A 21,001-nucleotide genomic window follows, 5' to 3' on the forward strand; every position below is an offset into this window, starting at 1 on the left:
ACGTCTAATTATTTCTTTTTTTGAAACTACAATTAATGATACAGAAGGAAAAGTTTGCAAATCGACTGCAAACGTTAGTCTAGTAGACATGTATGCATTTAAGATAACAAGGGTATGTGGTATAATTTCCGACAAAAGAACTATCTTCACGAGTCCAATTGACGTGGGTTTAAGTAACAATATGTAAAACCCGTGCCATATAATCAGCTATAAAAGGCTCGATATTACAAATTTTTGGTTCAATCCAAACGAGAAGACAACAGCTGCATTTTTCAAAAAGATAAATGAAATCAAATAAGACAGACAGAAACCAACGTACTCGGTTCTATTAAAATAAAATTCATTAATATTCTTTTAATCTGATAATAAAATACTGATGTTCTGCACAAGCATGCAAAATTGAAATTGGATGTTTAGCAACTAATAATGAATCAATCAATATAACTATTTTTCGAATATATCTCTACATTGTATATTACAAATAACATTATTTCGTTCGCACGAAACACATTTATGCCTGAACCACATTATCAGCACAACGCATAATAGTATATATCTACGTGGTGTCTGTTTTAGTAGGCGTGTGTAAATAGTCCCTAGTGAGAAGTTTGCCTACGGATGTTTCTAAGTAACCTAACTGTAGTTGAATTACTTTACGGACTATGTTTATTTTCTTAATGCGTTTGTACTTTGCATTTTTTGTATGTGTTTTGAATTTTTTAATTGTGCTGTGTGATATATCTTAATGTAACGGTTGCACCTTCTACACATAATTAGTTATTTGCGTGAATATCTTTATCTTGCTTAAAAATCTAATTCTATACAGTCGGAAACCCGGTTGAAATAGAACAAAAGAATCGAAGCTCTTTGTTAGAGAAGGCGATAAATGCTTACTGTAATGTTTACTATAGTGACAAAAATTTTAAAAGTTAATAGAAACAAGCAAAATTACAATTTTCTTCTCAATTACGAAGTGTTTTTTTTTAAAACACCATTTGCATAAGTTTTCAATTTATTTAGTATATAGTTAAGCAGAACAATTAGATATCAAGTCGACGACATGGTATCTTTCAAGTTGGATGTAGAAAATGCATAACCTCCGATTTTTTTTTAAATTTACCACGGACGGAAAACATATCAATCTATCGATTAGTTCAGTAATTTTCGTGTCTGCCCTTCTAATATGAGGCAGGCATTACCTGTAAATGGGGACGAAGTCTGTATGAATTATTTTTTTTGTAACTTAAATATTTGTTTAAAAAAAAAGAAACGGAAATACCGTAACGTTTCCGATTTTGGTTCTGTTGTTAGGGATTTAGTTGTGACGTTATTTAAATTATGACGTCATATGCAATGTAAACAAAGAAACGCTATCATCAAGTAACGTTTTTTCATATGAAGTAATTATTAAAAATGAAATTGGTATTGCGCGTTCCTTCCTATTTTATACTAGACTGATAAATATATATTTTACTCAAAGTTTCATACAAACGAGACCGGAAAAAGGAAGTACATTGTACATTTCTGCGCAGGTCCGGGATTTCAAAACATGACATAAAAAAAATTGAACGATTTTGAGTTCATTAGTACAATGAAAAATTCGGGAAATTTTCCCGAATTATTTTTTTTATTGAATTTTCTACTGTTATTGGGGACTTCGTCCCCATATTATGTAAATCAAGGGAAAATTCCCCAAAAATGGTAACAATTGTATCGAAAAGAGAAAATCGAGTGCACCTTTTTATTTTAGGGCGTGTTTGAATTGAATATTTTGTCTTGATATCGTACAAAGCAAGAATATTTCATACATCATCTCGCTTCAGATTCTATCATTTTTATATATCAAAGCTACAGGTTGACTTTATAACATAAAAATTGACGACAGTCTTTCAAGTTGGATGATGAAAATGCATGTCTTCGAAAAATTATAATTTTTTTGTGTGTGAAAACTAGGGTTTATAGTCTTCAACCACTAAAAAAATCTAGTCTGCCCTTCCACGAAATATTTAATTAGATTTTTTTTAAATGTTTATGAATTTTCGAAAATTCCACCTGACAACCGATCAGACAAAAGTTTTAAGTTGAATCAATGCAGACAAGATCATTAACTGATGCTCATTAGCTAGTTGATACATTTGTCTTTTAAAATAAAACTGACATATAAGGATCGTAATGGTGCAATGTGGATAAATTTATCGATTTCCGAGAGCAAAATTGGCAGCGCGTCATCCCTACAATGGCTTCCATTTCTACGATTGTGAAAATGAAATGGCGTAACGGGGAGATAATTTTGACGAAGTAGAATCCTGACTGTATATGATGTCATTAATGTCATTGACTTTGGATTTCGTGTCCATGAAAGAATGATTTTGTTTCTGATCAATTACAATTTTGTCCGACAGACATATTTTAGTTTGTCCCCAACAAAAAATTTGCACGTTCCTTTTAACATTTTTTACATAATACATAAAGTTAGAGAAAATATATAGCGTCCTCAAGAGGGTGAAGATTGCAACTTTCCTAACGCTCAATCTGATCCCACCTTACCTGTGTTAATACATAAAACCCAACATTTCAAATATCTTTGCACCATACAAGTGATTCAAGTATTGGATCTTTGTGAAGAAAATGTTTGCCTTTTGAGTTCTATACGCAAAACAGCTGTCTTGCAAGCAACGAACCATATGCTAGTAATCCCTGTCACGGGACTTTTCTCTATTCGAAACCTAACGCGAAAATCGATGTTGCTCGGCTGCATGTCGACCAAATAACAGTAGAATATAGAAAGATATACGCGCTCTAATAAAGACTACTATATTCAAAATGTGGCTTAATTATTGGTTCGGATCGGGGTTTAGATAATCCATTGGAAACCTTGCAATCGCCTTTTCCAGAGATTGTATGATTTTATTGTCGAGCAAATGCAAAAAGTTTAATTTCGCAAATCAGTTAAATACACGTTTTTTGCCAGCAACGGAAAATTAACAGCATTATTCCGAGGGAATAAACAGATCAATGTTATAATATGTCTTCTTTTGGCGAAAGATATTTTGATGGGGCGATTAAGGGAACAAAAAAATGCTTTTTATCCAATCATCTGTCGGGGTCAATTGGTAAAATTAACATTATATCGTAATATACATCAAATGATCTTATGAATAAAATGCGCTGTATTGTTAAAAATAATTGTGATTTCTATTGACCCCATGGTATTTTTATTTCCGAAATCCGAAATATTCTAGGTATCTCACATCATGTTTTATGATCAATTTATTTATTAACAAAAGTATATTTCGTATATTTCCCTTCTATTTCAATTTTATAACTTTCATAAAAAAAAAAAAAAAAAAAAAAAAAAAAACATTGTAATTATCAAGCATAACTGTTAACGAGAAAGTATTTAAGCAATAAGTATCAGTTTCAACATTTAATTCTTCCCTTTTTATTGCAATATTAACCCCCTATGCTTGGTCCGCTTACAAGTCTATTGTACCGGTTTCTTCAAATTATGTACTTTTGCCAACTATTTGCTTCGAGAGTCAGTACCATACTGATACTGATAGCATGAACAGTTTTTCAAGCGCCGAAATCAAATTTTGAAGAAAAAAAAAAATGAAAAAAAATTACATCGTTTTTCAGATTTAGAAATGCCTTAGACTAGAATTTACTACGGTTTTTTTTTATTTCTCTCGTTTCTTCTTTCCTTTTGAAAGACTACAAGAATAGCTTAAAATGGATTCCGATATGTGTCTTAACACAAGTGTTCTGGAAAATCCAATTAAACGTAAAACCTATGTCACCAAAGTCAAATGATATTAACAACCAGTTTATTATTTAATACCAACTTAATAAGTTGATGTACAAAATGTGTTAATCCTGTATAATATCCTGCTGTTTCAATAAATTAGTGTTTAATGTAATATCATGGATATCATTTAGTAAAACTTTGTTTATGGCGGATATTATACATGTTTTGTCGGATTTCTTTTATTTCTTTTTTTTTTTGCACTTAATAAGACGTAGTTGTCATTTTCGGGCGCACTACGTTTGCGCGCATTTGGGGATTTTTTTTTTTATTATTACATTTGCGCGCATTCATTTTACAGGTAATCTCAGGTAAAAATATAAATAAAAATTATTTTGAATTATAAATGGCTATATTTTTGGGGGGATTTTCATAACGGATATGACTATCACTTATTAATTATTAATTTTGAAAATAGTTTGTTAATTCAAGTTATGTATTGTTCATATTGAATTCTAAAATCAAGTATAAACTCCGTTATAATTTAAGGTCAAGTTACAATAAATTGACTATGTCACAGGTTTTCTTGAAATTTTGCATACACATTTTACTTGTTGGAATATATACCTGAAATCGAAAAAAAATATGCGGCTTTGTCTCTTTAGTCTTAGGAGACTTATACTAACGGAATGGGTACTGATACTTGTAAATAATTCAACAAATTAATAATTAGATAAGCATTATTACCTGTATTTTCCCTAAAAAAAATACTGATTGAATTCTTACTAAATAGGTGCCTTAAGAGACTTAGACTTACGGAAGGGGTACTGATACTTGTAAATAATTGAACAAATTAATAAATGAATAAGTATTATTACCTGTATTTTACCTGAGTTTACCAGTCTAAAAAATGCGCGCAAATGTAATCAAAAGCTGCGCGCAAACGTAATAATTTTTGCGCGCAAATGTAATGGTAATGCGCGCAAACGTAATGCACCATCATTTTCAACATCGCCGCCAATTACATTTTCCGAAATTTCTGCTGTTATGAAAAGAGCTTAATGATGAACATGTATTTAACAAACATTTATTCGCTTGTTTCAATTATATCTTCACAAATAACAGCTTAAAAATATTTTTTTCAAACCAGCAATCCTTTAAGATCTAAAAATCACCGAAACTTTTCAGAATACGAAAAAAAAAAATGTAACTGTTGTTCAAAATTAAATGTTTACCGGGTCTCCCTATTATATGATTATAACATTTAGACTTACCTAATATCCAAAAATGAGCTATCATTTTGCTTATTTTCTGTTCAAAAGTAAAAAATAATCCATCATAGAATGAATATGAAAATTAAATAATTCCGTCACACATCTTCTTTAACATCCCATGGCAACACTTTGTACGTAAATTAAACCAGTATTGACAACCTTATACTTTCTAATTTAATGGATTTGCATGAATATTTTAAATTGTTAACCTCCTAGCTAAAATTATGAATTGATTTTTCCAGTTTCAAAAATCTATAAAATTATATTGCGTTTGGAATAGGTAATGTATATAAAGCTTCTTTGATCGACAGCTTGTATTTCATAGCATTATGACAGTAATGGAATCGGAAGCTATATGAATTCCCTAGCCATGAAAATGGAATTGTCTTGACAATTCATTGAAATTAAAATACTTTTTTTACAATTTCCTTTCCAATCCAAAATAAAATTATTGGAAGAATGTATATGTCAACCATTAAACAACGTATTTAATTATTCATGAAATGTATTCTTATAAATCGTAATATCAATTCCATTATGATTGTTTGGTAAGATTATTGTATGCTTTATTATCCATTTTGCTTGGACAATCAAAGTAAATGTTTTTCGTTTTCCAAGCGAGAGAGAAAGTACAAAGATATAATAAGGATCAGCAAATACAAAATTCATTTTTCCTTTTTAGGTGTATATCCAACAATGCTAGCCTATAACAATAGACTATATTCAAATGATTTTCTATTGAGAGAAAAAAATAGCCATTGACCATTTTGAACGTCTTCCAAAATAACATTTCCAAAACATTTTTTTTAGTTACTGATTATTAACTTATGCAGGGAAACAACAATAATGAGAGCTTCTTAATCACGTTACACACAATCAGATCAGATATTCTAAGCACTCGAAAATTGGGTTGTGCATGCGGGCATCGCTTTTAATTGGCATTGGACTTTTGAAAATAAAACCTATGTTTGCATGAAGAAAAAATAGTTTACATACAATTATCTGAGATGAATGTCCAGTATATTGATTTCATTCACACTGTTGTTAAATTGTATTCAAATACTATAAGGTTGATTATTTGACAGATTGTTAGGAATAAGGCAATGCTCTATCGTTTTATTTTAGTAAACTATTCTGTTTACAAATCTGCATATGATAGATTAGGAATTTTATTCGATGGTACACGTAGTAGTAGCGTCAAATTAAGATTGCATTATTGTGGTTGCTATCCTTGAATAGCTTGTTTCGTTAAAACATCTAAGTTATTTCTTTCGGTCACAGGACTGTGTTAAATCAAATAATTTTAATCTATAAAAGAATGAGATGATATTTACGGAAGATATGCTTGAAGAAAGAAATATCAAAGAAATGAACGAGAAAGAAAGAAATCAATAACAATTTAACAGATGAATAGAAGAGAAAGAAAGAAAAGAAATAGTATGCGGTTATGTATCGAATCGTTTTGATTTATTTTCTTTAATGTTGTAACGCTACAAAAAGCATTGGATAATGTGTTACAACTAAAGAAAGCCACGAATGGCATCTTTAAAAATCATGTACATCTACAACTGGGATATTTGTGAGGCAAACCTATAGGTTATGTCTTTTAATTTGTCGCCTGTCGTGAAAAAAGTATATAGTAAAAATATCGTACTCCAAAGGTAATTCAAAAAGGGGGAGGTCTAAAAATCCTGATACAATCAAACGTTATCAAACAACGGAACGAGTCGATAACAGCTATCATATGCCTGGCTTAGCACAAGTGGGTCTCGTTGGGGTCTAAGCGTGACGCAGGATTGCCGATTTTTTGTATGCGTGACACGTAAAAGTCAAATTATTGTGCCGTGAAAACGGGAAATGAATTTTAGCGGGACATGAGAAATTACAAAAAAAATGAGAATTTATTACATACATAGTGTAAGCGGGATACGGGAATCTGACAAAACAGTAAGCGGGATCCGGGATCGAAATCCCCGTACAAGGCAAAGAAAAGGTGGGTTAAACCTGGTTTTATAATTAGACAAACCTCCCACTTGTTAATTAAAGTAAAGCATCGTATTCCTAATTGATTAAACTTTCATATTTTGTTCTCGAGTTGAAATGTGTCATTATAAGACGAGGATTTGTTGAGTACATGCATATCAAGGCTTTTACATATTCTTGCTCCCGAAGGACTTTGAATAAATTTGTTTACTTTGAATTGTGTCAGATAGTTGTTATAATACAAGTAATTCGTTTAACACTCTATCTATATTCAAATTATAAAAAAAAGAATATGTTGGTATGATGGCCAATTAGACAACTCTCAACAAGAGACCAAAATGACACAGAAATTAACAAGTTTCTATATAAGAACAATGATACAAAACTTAGGGATTTATCAAAATAAATGTCACATCGAAAGAATGTTTTTCGATTCTGTTTCAAAAAAAAATCTTCGAAGATCTATTATAACAATTTTCGAAAGACTAGGTAAATGTTTTAAAAGTGTGCCCGATATTAAGTAAATATATTGAAATAACGAGCTCTTTAAATTGTCAAAAACAATCAAATAAAATTTGCATTGTAGCAATTCTATAAGTCTCAATAATCTAATGGCGAAACAAAAACATTAAGTAATATCGGGAAATGCTCATTGTAAATAAAACACGTTGCTCAAATAAGAGTTCATTTACCTGTATACAAAACGATATCAGAATGATGTTAGAGATACTCGAACACACCTGGCATGCTGTCTGATCCAAAAATGATAATATTGTTAAACAACAATTACGGATCCGAGACTAAATACGATCTAACTTACTAAAGACAACTGAATGACATACATTTGTAAAGAAAACAGTCAATGACTGAAGGCACAAAGTATTACAAATCAATTTTTAAGGTGTTATATATCGACATTTTGTATAAACCCATATATGACAGCGGTTAAAATTCTAATTTAAGTACAATATCAAAATATATAAACAATTGATGTATACCAGCATAGTTTTGTATAAGTAGGTTTAGTGCTCTTTCTATAATTGTACGACTTTGCCCCCCGCAGAGCTATAGAAAAACAGTACATAAACGGGTGTTACACGGACTCTTTTTAGATGATACACGGACTCTTTTCAGTTGTTACACGGACACTTTTTATGAATAGAATCACTCGTGCATGAACAATGAGTTCATGGGCACTTTAACTTTCAATTAGATTTGAACCACCTTTTGGTTCACCGACATATTTCCTGTCCATTTTTTAATAAAATATTTTCGTTATCATCAATATTTTTTTTTTTAAACATTTCCAATAAAGTACTATTAATATCAGTATACTAATAGATTCGTACATTTAACTTCTAAAAAGGGAGGGGGGTATGTTTTTCTCCTAATAAAAAAGATATTTTGATCCCAAATTTTATGAGAAAAAAATTACTATGGTCAAGCAGATAACAAATTAATGATCTGCATGATTCCTGATTTTTCGTATATATATATATATATATAAGCGTCGGTATCATCAGATCATTAATTTGCAGATCATTAATTTGTTATCTGCTTGACCATAGTAATATATATAATATATTGGGTGATGGTGTTGTAAAGGTAAATAGTTGATATATTTAGAAAAGTACATACCCCTCCCCCTTTTTATGGAGCATGGATATGAATAGTAGTTTTAGATAATGCTGAAAGTGAAGAAATGATGATACCGACGCTTATATTTCAATTAAAAAAGACAGAAAATATGTAAATAAGAATCAAATCTCATCAAAAGATAAAATCCCTATCAACTCACCAATGCACGATTGATCCTATAAATAAAGAAGTGTTCGTGTAATACATGTCCAAATAAGCAGCAACTCTTGAAGAAAATCATTCAACTTATGTCAGGCCTCAATTTTGGACGGTTGGGTGCGATTGGTCATATAGTAACACGTGTTTAATTAATCGCGATCAACACTTGCAGAGACCGAGCATGATTTTATTTTTTTTAAGTATTTGTCTTAATATATACAATAACAGAACAAAATCCTTTTTTTTATAACATTTCACTCAATAATAAAGTAGAAAATTCATTCTTTTGATACATTTATATTGTTATTGAATTTAATTATAAGTTGAATTCAAATCTATCAGGGGCGGATCCAGTCATTTTAAGAAAGGGGTTCCCAACCCAGGAAAAAAGTGGGTTTCCACTATTTGTCCACATTCAAACGCATTGATGGTCCAAAAAAAAGGGATTCCAACCCCCGGCACCCCTCCCCCCACTGAATATTAAATTCATGCATTTGACAACAAACGTGCGATTTTCACGAAATGTTTAAAGGGGGAATGGGGAAATGAAATGGCACATCCTGCATTTTTTCATCAAAGTAAAGATCACAGCCTGTTTATTTCAAATCAATTAAGGCCCCCTCCCGCTTTCCGTTTCACCCATAAAATTAAACGTTAGCTTTCTTACCACTAAAATATTTCAACGAAGTTGCATTTTAAAAAAGTCTCAAACTTGATAACATAAATCTTATACTTGAAATGGTTCTTTTGTTTTTATCAAATTATTAGAATGTTGATTTTTTTTCTGGAAAAAAAACTCCGTTGAAGGAAAATGAAAAAAATGTGTTTATTCTATAACTTACATTTACTGATTCGAGGCCCTTGAAGTTTCTCAAATATTCAGCTTCAAAATGTAATACTTCTTCCTTGAAACGTCGTACAAGTCAGATACAAAACAAAAGTAACAAAAAAAAACAGGCCGGAAACAACCTGCCGTATAGTTTTTCTGCACTTGTAGTTTCTTTGTTTCTTTGTTACCTTTGTATTGTATCTAATACATGTGAACATTCTTTTAAATGTATAGGATATTATTGTTTTGCTTGGTGTGGTCTATCGTTTCATTTTATGAAGGTTAGCAATGATTGTTACACCACTGTCCCAGGTTGGAGGGTGGTCATTCACCAACTCGAACCTGTGCCTTAACATGTATATAATAAACACTGGACACTTTTAATTTGCAAAACACTCATTTGCAAATCCGCCGCCGCCTCAAACAAGAGCTACAATATCATGTATATAACCAAAATGTGCAGAATTACATGGGATTCAATAATTTCATTGGTTTTCTACAGTTACTTTCATATTTATTTTGCAATTTGAATTATAAAAACATGGGATTTTCAATATCCCATGGGACAGGGCAAAATCCCATGGGATTTACCATTATCCCATGGGATTTTGGTTAAATCCCATGGGATTTTTTTTTGTCCCATGGGATTATTGTAGTCCCATGGGATATTTGTTGTCCCATGGGACAAAAAAAATCCCATGGGATTTTTATTATCCCATGGGATTTTTAATATCCCATGGGACAAATTAAAATCCTATGGGATTCTAATTGTAAATATATAGATATAAATAAACAGTAATGTGTATGTTTCAATGTTTTCTATTTGGTAGTAAATTATTATAAGATGAATCTTTTTAATTGAATATCTTTTTTTCTTGGGAAATGTTAATTTAGCATATTGTTCTTTAACTGTTCAAAACTAAACTTTTAAACAACAAAGCAGATAATGTAAGTATCAATATATGTTTATTCATGAATTATAGAATACTTTCTTGAAACACAATTATTTGCCATTTGAAATCAATAAAAACTCTATTGTTAGGCTTAACATACTAGTAGCTATTTAAGTAAATCTATTTTTTTCACAATATCCCTCAACACAAAACATTAATAGTTTCTTATCATCCAGCATTGTTTGATGGTATAGTCCACTTTTTGGACATTCAGCACAGAACTTTGACATTATTGTGGTTTCAATATTTTTTTGAATTTAAAAGAACTTCAAATCATTGACTGAGTGATGAAAATAATAACTGATCCAACTTTTGTCTTTGAATTTATTCTGGTCTTGTTTCTATGTTTTCTCCATTTATTCTAGGTGGTGAATTTCAATCCTTCTGAAAAAGAACCAATAAAATCTAAAGTAATGGATTATACAAAATTGTTTTCATACATGTAGCAATAATATGATTTTCAATAAAAATAGCTATGCGATATGGATTTTACTGATTGTTAAAGGTTGTCCAGTGTCATCAGTTGCTAACGGCCTACATCCTTCGGTCTCTGATGGAGGGTTGTCAAATTAGCAATATACCACATCTTCCTATTCTAATACCATATAACAATCAATTAATTTATTCTTCTTTATAACATTTGGGTATTTTCCCAAGTTATATACATAATATATATATATACTGTAAATTCGGAATTAATGCGAGTTTTTTTTTTTATTGCGAAAAATGCAACGGAGTTGTAAACGCAATAATTTAAACTCGCATTATGAAATATTTTATATGGATTAAACAGGATTTTCCTCAAAATCGTAAAATTTAAAATCGCATTTAAGTCTAAAATGACAGAATCGCAATAATAAATGCACGCAATAATTTATGAATTTACAGTATAAAGATCAATGTTAAAACTTTAGACAACTATAATAACATTCCATTATTCACAAGAATTTGCAATATATTATACAAAATGCAGACAACAGAAACAATATTTCTTTAAGCTTTTGAAGTTCAGACAGATTTCAATTTGTGTTTTATTTCAATGAAAAAATACCTTGAACATATTAGAAATTATAACATTGATACAAAAAAAATATGTATGTTTTATCCTTATTTTTTGTGTTGTTGGCTTGCTGTCTCATTTTAATATACATTTAAACATACATCAATAATCTTCTTCTTTATTAAAAGTAAAAATGGGATATTTTTGATTTTGATATCCCAAAACATTATAGTTCTATCAAACACCAATGTGTTTGATATTAATTTTAAGACATGTATAAATGTTCCTGACCATATCAGTATTCGGATGTTACTTTTACGGTCCAGAACTTACAGTCCCACCATATGTGTACAGTCAGACCATTTAAGTATATTTGTACTGTCTGGTACCAGCTCGACCAAACCTGTGTTTTTATTTTAACTGCAATTAAACTTTTTGTATTAATCTATTAAAGATTTCAGTTATGTTGATCTGTACTGTACATTTGTTTGTAATAAACTTGACCAACTTCTTAAAATTGGGCAAGCGTACAGTCCAAATACTTGTTTGTTCTGGAACATAAACATGATTAACAAGCATTTGGCAGGATGTCATGCTAAAATCCCATTAATATTAGTACTAAATTTTGAGTATATACATGTAAATCCACAAGTTACTTACTGAAATTCATGGTGAACACTCACCAAAAACTTACAATTTAGAGGAAAGACTGGAAAGATGAATGCACTAACACTATCAAAACAGAGCATAAAACTTACCGAAAAACAAGATGTTTTACATTTATCCAGGAGCAGGATAATTGAAAAGTTGTTTTTTTTCTTTCTCTGCTGTCCATCATATAACCTTTGATTTCATTCATGCAAAATATGAAAATCTGCAAAGGTAAGACCTAGAACCTCAACTTATCCACATTTTGAATTTTGAACTGCATACTTGTCCTTTTCATCTTGCTGACAACCTAAACATAAAAAAATGATAAAAACATAATTCTAGATTGACTTTGTGTTTTTATTTTTGTTGGTACATGTACAAACAATTTTCCCAACTTTAAAACGAAAACATCATCACCAATGAGGAGGTCATACTAACCTCCGAAATATTTAAACAAACCGAAATTATTACTTGATTAAGATCTTGTCGTAAATTAATGGCATAGATACTCTTATTTTTGAAAACTTGATGTCTATTGCATACTTATATTCCTTTGTACGAGAGTATGCATATTAAGATGGACTCCATGGACTTTAATGTTAGCATGATTAATTTTACAGTCACTGACAGTTTTTCAGCTCTATGTGTACATTTTGAGAGAATCTTGCAATACTGTATATTCTGGTATTCAGAACTTATTGTGAGGTTTTTATTAATACAACTGAAAGCTGTATCTCGTTTTCATTTCTGATACATATTTATGAGCTGAAGACCAGTGCCGAATTTTTCTCACTGCATTGAAGACCCATAGGTGACCTTCGGCCGTTGTCTGCTCTTTGATTGGGTTGTTGTCTCTTTGTCAAATTCCCAGTTTCCACTTCCCATTTTATATCATGTATGCTGATTTTTCTTAAATTACAATATTCAATCATGCAATTTTGTCCATTATTGAAAATACGATAAGCAAAAATAAATGCACAAAAAATTTAACATTGTTATATATATGTAAAAGACTTTTTTTTAAATTCAAAACAGTTGCCTACACTGTTAATTTCCTTGTTTGATTTCATATTTTTAAAGCCTTTATAGCTAGCTCAGGGGCGTAGCTGCCGTTAGGCACTTTAGGCACGTGCCTACACATAATTTTTTCACAAATATTTTTTTTTTGTTAAAAAGAATAATAAACAACGTTATATGTAGATGAACTCCAGTGAAGTTGTTATAACTCTAATTATTGAAAGTCAGGTGTACACTAGTTTCTCGTCCTTAGTGAATGGAAATTAGGATAGAATTGAATGTTTTTATGTGTGTACCTTATATAGAAACTATAAACTAGAACTTTGGTTCAGATCATTTCAATTCTATCAACAAAAACTTGAATGAACCTCAACTTAGACACATGAATATTTAATTAGTTGTTAGTTTTCAACTAGCTTGCTTTCCACTTTGTCTTCACCCGACTTGCCAATGTTGGTCGTCCGTTTGGCTGTGAAGGATGTATAAATACGTAGTCACGTCTGGTCAGAATGGGGACATTTAATCTTATGTCTAGTTGTAGAGAGAATACCACTCTTTGAGGAGATCGTAGTTGGTCTACTGAAAGGCAAAGTGTCTGCACCTATCCGCAATTTTCCAATGCATGGCATTTTCAAATTTCCAGACCTTCGTCCTGTACAACACTTATTACAGGACTAAGCTCTCTGTTGTGTTTATTGTAAATAATCAATGTTTTTTTTTGTTTTAAACTTGCATAAATATTTTACACTGGATGTTTATAATTCAATCTATTAACTGGCATCCAGTAGTTTTGAGTACTCTCAGATCTACGTGTAATGACCACAATTATTCAAATTCCTAAGCAGGTAGGGATTTTACAGTAGAGCGGGATATAAAGAAATACGAATTTCATGAATTTTGTTATGTTAGTATGAACAGAACAGACTTATGCATTAGGCATCGACTATGTGTGTATGTGTTTGTGTGGCTAGGGTGAAGGTTTAAGAATCAAAAGATTGATGGTTGATGTCTTTCTAGCCAAAAGGATAGTGTTATTATATATATCAGTGTTTACGTGCACGTGCCTATTTTTTTTAATGAAGGATCGTCAATATGTACTATCAATTAAGTTAAACGTATATATCGATCATAACGGAACAGATTTGAAAATACCAAACAGGGTGTACTGCTTAATTAAAGGGATATGCGGATCTATGCTGGGCAGTACATATTGTAAATATTTTTTTTATATTTGATTTTCCAATTGTACTGCGTTATTTAATTCACCATTCAGATGTTATGGTTAATCATTCATAATTCTTCGAACTTTTCATTATAATTATCATGATTAAATAACCAGAAAATTTAATATTTTTGTGCATAAAATTTTGCAGCCAAAACGTTGAAATCCGTTTTCCGTCGGGGGTTTCGCCCCCTTGAACCCCCTACCAGGGCAGAGCTGCTGGGGGCCTTGAGCGGCCCCCAAACCCCCCGCCGATTTGTGCCTACAGTTGAATTAATACCTAGCTACGCCCCTGTAGCTAGATGGTATGCCGGGGCGGATCCAGCCATTTTAAAAAGGGGGGTTCCCAACCCGACAAAGGGGATGATCCTATATTCATTTGATTTGTTTTATTGTCTCATACAAGAATATATATGGTTTGACGGTGGGGATCAGGGATCCTGAAATTTTTTCACCTAACCACTGGATGACAGGGGATCTCAACCCTTTAAAAGTTTCTCAAACATGTGTGGGTGGTGGTGAACCCCATGGACTCTCCCTATATTTCCTTTTATTTGTTTTATTGTTCTATACAAGAATATATAAATATGGTTTAGGGGTGGGGATCTTGACCGTTTACAAGTTTTCAAACTAGAGGGGGTGGGACTTCACTTTTATTTTATTTCATTATTAATTTTATTGTCCCCGACAAGAATATATATGGTTTAGGGGTGGGGATCTGGATCGTTCACAAGATAATAGCACATTCTCAAATTGAACAGAGTGGTGAAACCCCCAAAGACCTCCTTTTAATTTCATTTGATTTGTTTTATCGTCCCATTCAAGAATATATATGGTTTAGGGATGGGGATTTGGACCGTTTACAAGATAATAGCATATTCTCAAATTGAAAGGGGTGGGGATTACCTCCCATGGACTCACCCTCCCTTCTTTCTTCCCCCCCCCCCCCCGAAATACCTTTTAATAAGCCCCAATGCACAGATAGTTCACAGTATTTTCCCTTGATTTACACTAAAGAATATACACTATACAGGTGTATTTTTTTTTTTTTAAAGATAATACAACTGAAGACCACCCTGACCACAGTGGTGGATCCAGAATTTTTCATAAGTGGGGCCCACCGACTGCCTAAGAGGGGCCTGCTCCTGCCATGACTCAGTGATTCCATATATAATCAACCAATTCTTTTCCCAAACAGGGGGCCCTGAACTCCTGATCCCCCCTTTTTTTCCCTCATTTCAATCACCCTGATATAAATTTAGTTTTATCACTTACCATAGGAATGGTTTGAATTCCCCAATAATTCTTATATACCATTAATATCAACATATTTCATTTTTGATAAATGAAAGGCAAAAGTTTTCTATGGGTAGAAATGGATAGTGGGAAGCTTTCAGATTCACACCATGCCGGTGGCTGTGTTCAAAGTGCTGGGTTTTTATTACCCTCGTTGTTTGCGGACTAACTACTATTTAGGCCAGTGGTGGATAATAGTGTGCGTGCATTAATCTTCTATACCTTCTTAATCAATATATTCAAATACTGACGGCAAGTGTGTGTTGTAATGATGTATCAATGTCTTTTTGAAAATCACCGTGCTATTTACATGTGGGATCGAGAATGCAGGGGAAGGAAACTTGTCAATTATGTTTATTTAAGCCAAAATAAAATGAGCCGCCGTAAAATTAACCTTGGGTAATAACAGTGCATGTAAGGCTCGTCTCGGAGGGGTGTCTTTTTTTTCTGTCTTCTTTTTTTAGTTATATTTTTAATAACTTACACTTTTTTCCATTATTCTCTTTCTTTCACTATTCTTTATTCCTTTTTTTTCTTTGTCCTTTGTTCTCTATTCTGTTAATTAACATCCATACCCTCTTATGTGGACTTACTGTAGTTTATTTTTTAGTTCTGGCAGAGATATTAGATACAATATATATGTCTCTGGTTCTGGTATTATACGATAAGTCAATTTCTTTTTCATGCAGTGTCATGAAATATAATGGTTTTATGCATATCAGCCAAGATTGTGCGCAACATTTTAATAAACAATTCAACACTATATACACGTTTAATGTGAATTTTATTAAAATCGATAAAGAACATGAATTTGGCAGCTAGTGCCCCTTAAACAGGTAAAGTTCAATTAACAAATTCTGATCTACTGGCATTCAACACCAAATTACTTACTTGCTGTATATTGATAAATGTGATTGTATATTGTCAATACCTCAACATCGAGAATACGTCATGTGAGGTGTTGGTCGCTACGTTTTGATACGGGGTCAAAGGTTGCGGCTTCGAGACAGAGAAAAACATCCAGGTAAAAAGTGTAGAATTTTGTTTTTGAAAATTTGAGTTGTAAATTTTCCTAAAAAGTACTTAATTCCGTTCATCTAGTTGTAAATTTTCCTAAAAAAAGTACTTATTTCCGTTCATCTATTATGGGTATAAACTAAACTGAACAAGAAAAGTATTAGTAAACAGACAGAAAGTCCGACGTTGAATTAATTATTTTACAATTAATTGTTTAAATATATGAGAGAATGTTTTAGGCGAATTTTTATATGAGAGAATGTTTTAGGCGAATTTTCTTTAATTACAGATAAATGTATTTTAGGTTCAGGAAATGATTTATTCTTCGGGTACGTCTAAACAACCGCTCAGGACCTCCTGAGTGCACTCAGGACATACAAAGTGCACTCAGGACCCATTACCGTAATCATATCTGCACACATGATGGATGTTTATATTCGTTATACGCTTCTTATTTTAGAGTTAAATTTTGGTAGAAGTTGAAATCGCAGGGGCGGATCCAGCCATTTTAAAAAGGGGGGGGTCCTTACCCAGGGCAAAAAAAAGGGGGGGTTCAACTACATGTCCCCATTCAAATGCATTGATCGGCCAATAAAAGGGGGGGTTCCAAACCCCCCCCCCCCCCGGAACCCCCTCCCCCCTCTGGATCCGCGCCTGAATCGAACTTAGATAGATATGTTAATTCTTATAAAATAATGAGGGCACGTGTCACTGATTACTGAGCCATGAATTATCCAATCAACAAAATTGATTGGATTATCTTTATTGTTTTTTAGGAATTGTATTGTTTAGTTCAGTTTTACCTTTAACATGAATTTGCATATAGAAAAAATAAAATATATATCTCATTCGATGTGCTTTTTCAGTTTATTTTTCATGATGACGGGTAAATTAATTTGTTGTGTTTTGCAGTTCACGAATAAAGAAAATTATTTTATAGTTTTTTTTTCTGTAACAAGTTCGATTTTTGTTTTTCAGTGTGATTCTTTTCTCTCTCTCTATCTAAATCAAGTTTTTAAACAAACACAATGTTGAATGAATATCAAATTTTATTACATTTGTATATCTTTATTCTCAACAAACCATTATACAAGAGAAGACAATTATGTACAATATTCAGTTTAACCTTAACGGAAATCTGTGCACGAAGACTTAGTCGTGGTTTGAACGGATTTCGTGTCAATAAACTGTCTTCGAAATAGTCTTTCTTTGTTAATGTTTGTGTCATTTTGGTCTTTTGTGGATAGTTGTCTCATTAGCAATCATACCACATCTTCTTTTTTATAATTTCTCGCTACTACAATCTAACTTACATATTTTTTTAGAAATAATTATACCCAAAATATCATAATTTTTAAAAAAACGGAGACGAAAACGGAGACAAGTTCATTTTCAGAATTTATTTTCGCATTGAAATTCGTTTCAGGCTTGTGAAACTGGACAAAACGACTTTAATTAGAGAAAAAAAACTTAATAAAAACGGATTTCTTAAAATATTCGTATAACTCAAAAATAAAATTCCTGGACAAGTTCGATAAAAATGAGAAATAACATCTAACTACATGTATATGAGTTTGATTGTTTGAAAAGTACGGCTTTTACCGTTTAGAACGGATTCCATATACAAAACTTTAATTAATATAAATTCTTTTAAAGTATGAACATTTATTTCCCTTTTCAAACTCGTGCAAAGAATTAATTACTGGTCCAGGACATGATAATAAAATTAAGAATAAAACTTAAAAATTTATGGAACGAAATCTTAATAAAAGACGAAAATCTTAAAACATCGTGATATTCATTCTAGACGTCACAATATTACTTCCCGCATGGTCACACTGTACTAACAACACAATGTATAAAACAACAATAAAGATAATCCAATTAATTTTGTTGATTGGATAATTCATGGCTCAGTAGTTGTGTAATCAGTGACACGTGCCCTTATTATTTTCTAAGAATTACAAATGTAACATATCTATCTAAGTTCGATTTCAAATTCTACCAAATTTAACTCTAAAATAAGAAGCGTATAAAGAATATATGCATCCATCCTGTGTGCGATGACTATAAAGGGTCCTGAGTGCACTTCGTATGTCATGAGTGCAATCAGGAGGTCCTTCAAGCGGTGTTTAGACGTACTGTTCTTCTGGAAGCTTCAATTTTTTTTTTATCAATACTAACAACACAACATAATTACACAAGGACACATTTTTGTTTTTTGACAGCATGAACCCCAGTTAAAGAGCAAACACAAATTAAGAACGAAAATCGTTTACAATTAAATTTTATAGAAGGAAAAAGGGGGGGGGGGGTAATAAACAAATTTTATTTACGCTCACATACTTCTAAACAGATTTGCATATGTAAGCTCTCTATAGATAATGTTAAATTATTTCAGGAGTTTTGAAAAAAAGAATATATACAGTTTAATTTCGACTAAAATATTGATTCTTTTTATAGATTTGGTACCTCAGTTTCGACTCAACATTTCATTTTGAATTGTTAGATGGCAAACTCTTTAGGCGAATATTGTATCTGTTCTTCATTTAATATTCATTATAACAAGGCCTTGTACAAATCCTTGATTATAGAATGTTTGGCAATTGAAAAAGACGAAAGTAGACAAACCCTAATTATGCAGGGTTTCACAAGTTGATCTCCAAACATTTAACATATAATAAGATCTATATTTCTCAACGTTTTCAAAATGAAATAACTTGAATTGAAAATTTCCCAACTGTGAAAATTTGTTATTTCTAAACGTCTTTAATTATTATTTCGGAAAAAAAAAATATTTAGCATATTCATATATTTTCATAATTTTTTCCGAGGAAACCTTTTTTTTTTGCAAAGTTTACTTCTATGTGTTTTTAACCATCACCAGCGACTTATTCTCTGCCATCACCAATTAGTCCTAATTATTAAAGATCAATTGACCAAATTCAAATGATGATTGGTATATCGTATTGAATATGATCATCGGTCATCCGTGACGTATCCCAAATAACGACGCATGCCGATAGATAGATCATAGTTTATTAATTAGCGTCTCGCAATTTAAATTTCATCAAGGGGACTTAATTAAACCAGTTACTATACAAATCTTGAAAAAACGATGTACATGTACTTTTTAATATTTTTTAAAACAAATTACGAAAACGTTTAGTGTAAAAATCACCGAATATAAATGTTTCTTTCTTGCAGGTTTTGGCATTTGTAAATAACATTAACGTTTTGGAATTCTAATGCAAAAGACAGTCGATTCAAACTGAAATAACTTCTTTAAAGATGGTTTGATTTTTTCAGAGACACACATATATATATATGTCTCAATACATGTATTATATGTCTCTGATTTTATCAAAACAAAAATAACAAAATTATAAAATATGTTAGTTATCGAATGTATACCCTGAACTCTTACTATTATATATATGTCCTAAGTTACTTAATGTCCTGTGTGCAACCAGGAGATCCTGAACGGTTTTTAAACGTACCATTATTTTATATGCATATATTTAAAGCTGTTCTTAATTATATGCATACTAGGTATCAGTGGCGGATCCAGGGGGAGGGTTTCGGGGGTTGGAACCTCCCCCTTTTTTGAACGATCAATGCATTTGAATGGGGACATATGGTTGGAACCACCCCCTCCCCCTTTTGTCCTGGGTTGAGACCCCCCTCCTTTTCAAATGGCTGGCTCCGCCGCAGAGGTATATTTATATATATATGTGTGTACCAGCCCCCTCCTAAATCTTTGGAAACAAATGGTAGATTATATAGGGAATCACGGAAGCATGACTGGACGTGAACACTCTAAGGCAGTCAATGAGTCCCCACTTATGAAAATTTCTGGATCAACCATTGCTTAGTTCTAGTTATCTTAGGTCCTAGTGTGAATTAATGCCAATAGGTCTTTTAAAACTCATCTTTATTCATACATGTATATATACGTTTTCTCACGGATTTGTTCATGCAATATTGGAATTATGTTTACTCAATGCGCAATTACTGAAGTTTATATTTGCTACTTTTCTTCTTAATTTCATATAATTTTTTTTTTGATTTTTTTTCTTCGAAAAAATAGTGGTGTTGAAATAGGGAATGGACACAGATACCTTATCACATTTAACCAAAGAAATGTTGTATAATGTCATCAATCTGTATTACACGTAGACAGGATGTTCTCTAGAAAACTATACGTTATACACACC

The 21,001-nt window shown here is 31.7% G+C and overlaps 1 protein-coding gene and 1 long non-coding RNA gene across 2 annotated transcripts in view; both read right to left on the reverse strand.

Moving 5' to 3' along the window:
• The window catches only part of LOC143045258 (uncharacterized), an 82,209-nt gene extending 76,920 nt beyond the window's left edge, over positions 1–5,289 (reverse strand). The window contains exon 1 of the mRNA XM_076217632.1: positions 5,020–5,289. Coding sequence (XP_076073747.1) covers positions 5,020–5,044 — 25 coding nt within the window. The 5' untranslated portion in view covers positions 5,045–5,289. The remainder of the gene's footprint in view (positions 1–5,019) is intronic.
• Positions 5,290–10,575: 5,286 nt separating this feature from the next.
• Positions 10,576–16,116, reverse strand: LOC143045259 (uncharacterized). The gene is made up of 3 exons (XR_012968916.1): positions 15,990–16,116; positions 12,340–12,539; positions 10,576–10,965 (listed from the first exon to the last, which is right to left on the reverse strand). It is a non-coding gene; the product is annotated as an uncharacterized LOC143045259 (long non-coding RNA).
• Positions 16,117–21,001: the final 4,885 nt, after the last annotated feature.

Source organism: Mytilus galloprovincialis, chromosome 9, assembly GCF_965363235.1.
Source record: "Mytilus galloprovincialis chromosome 9, xbMytGall1.hap1.1, whole genome shotgun sequence".
NCBI classification, from domain to species: Eukaryota; Metazoa; Mollusca; class Bivalvia; order Mytilida; family Mytilidae; genus Mytilus; species Mytilus galloprovincialis.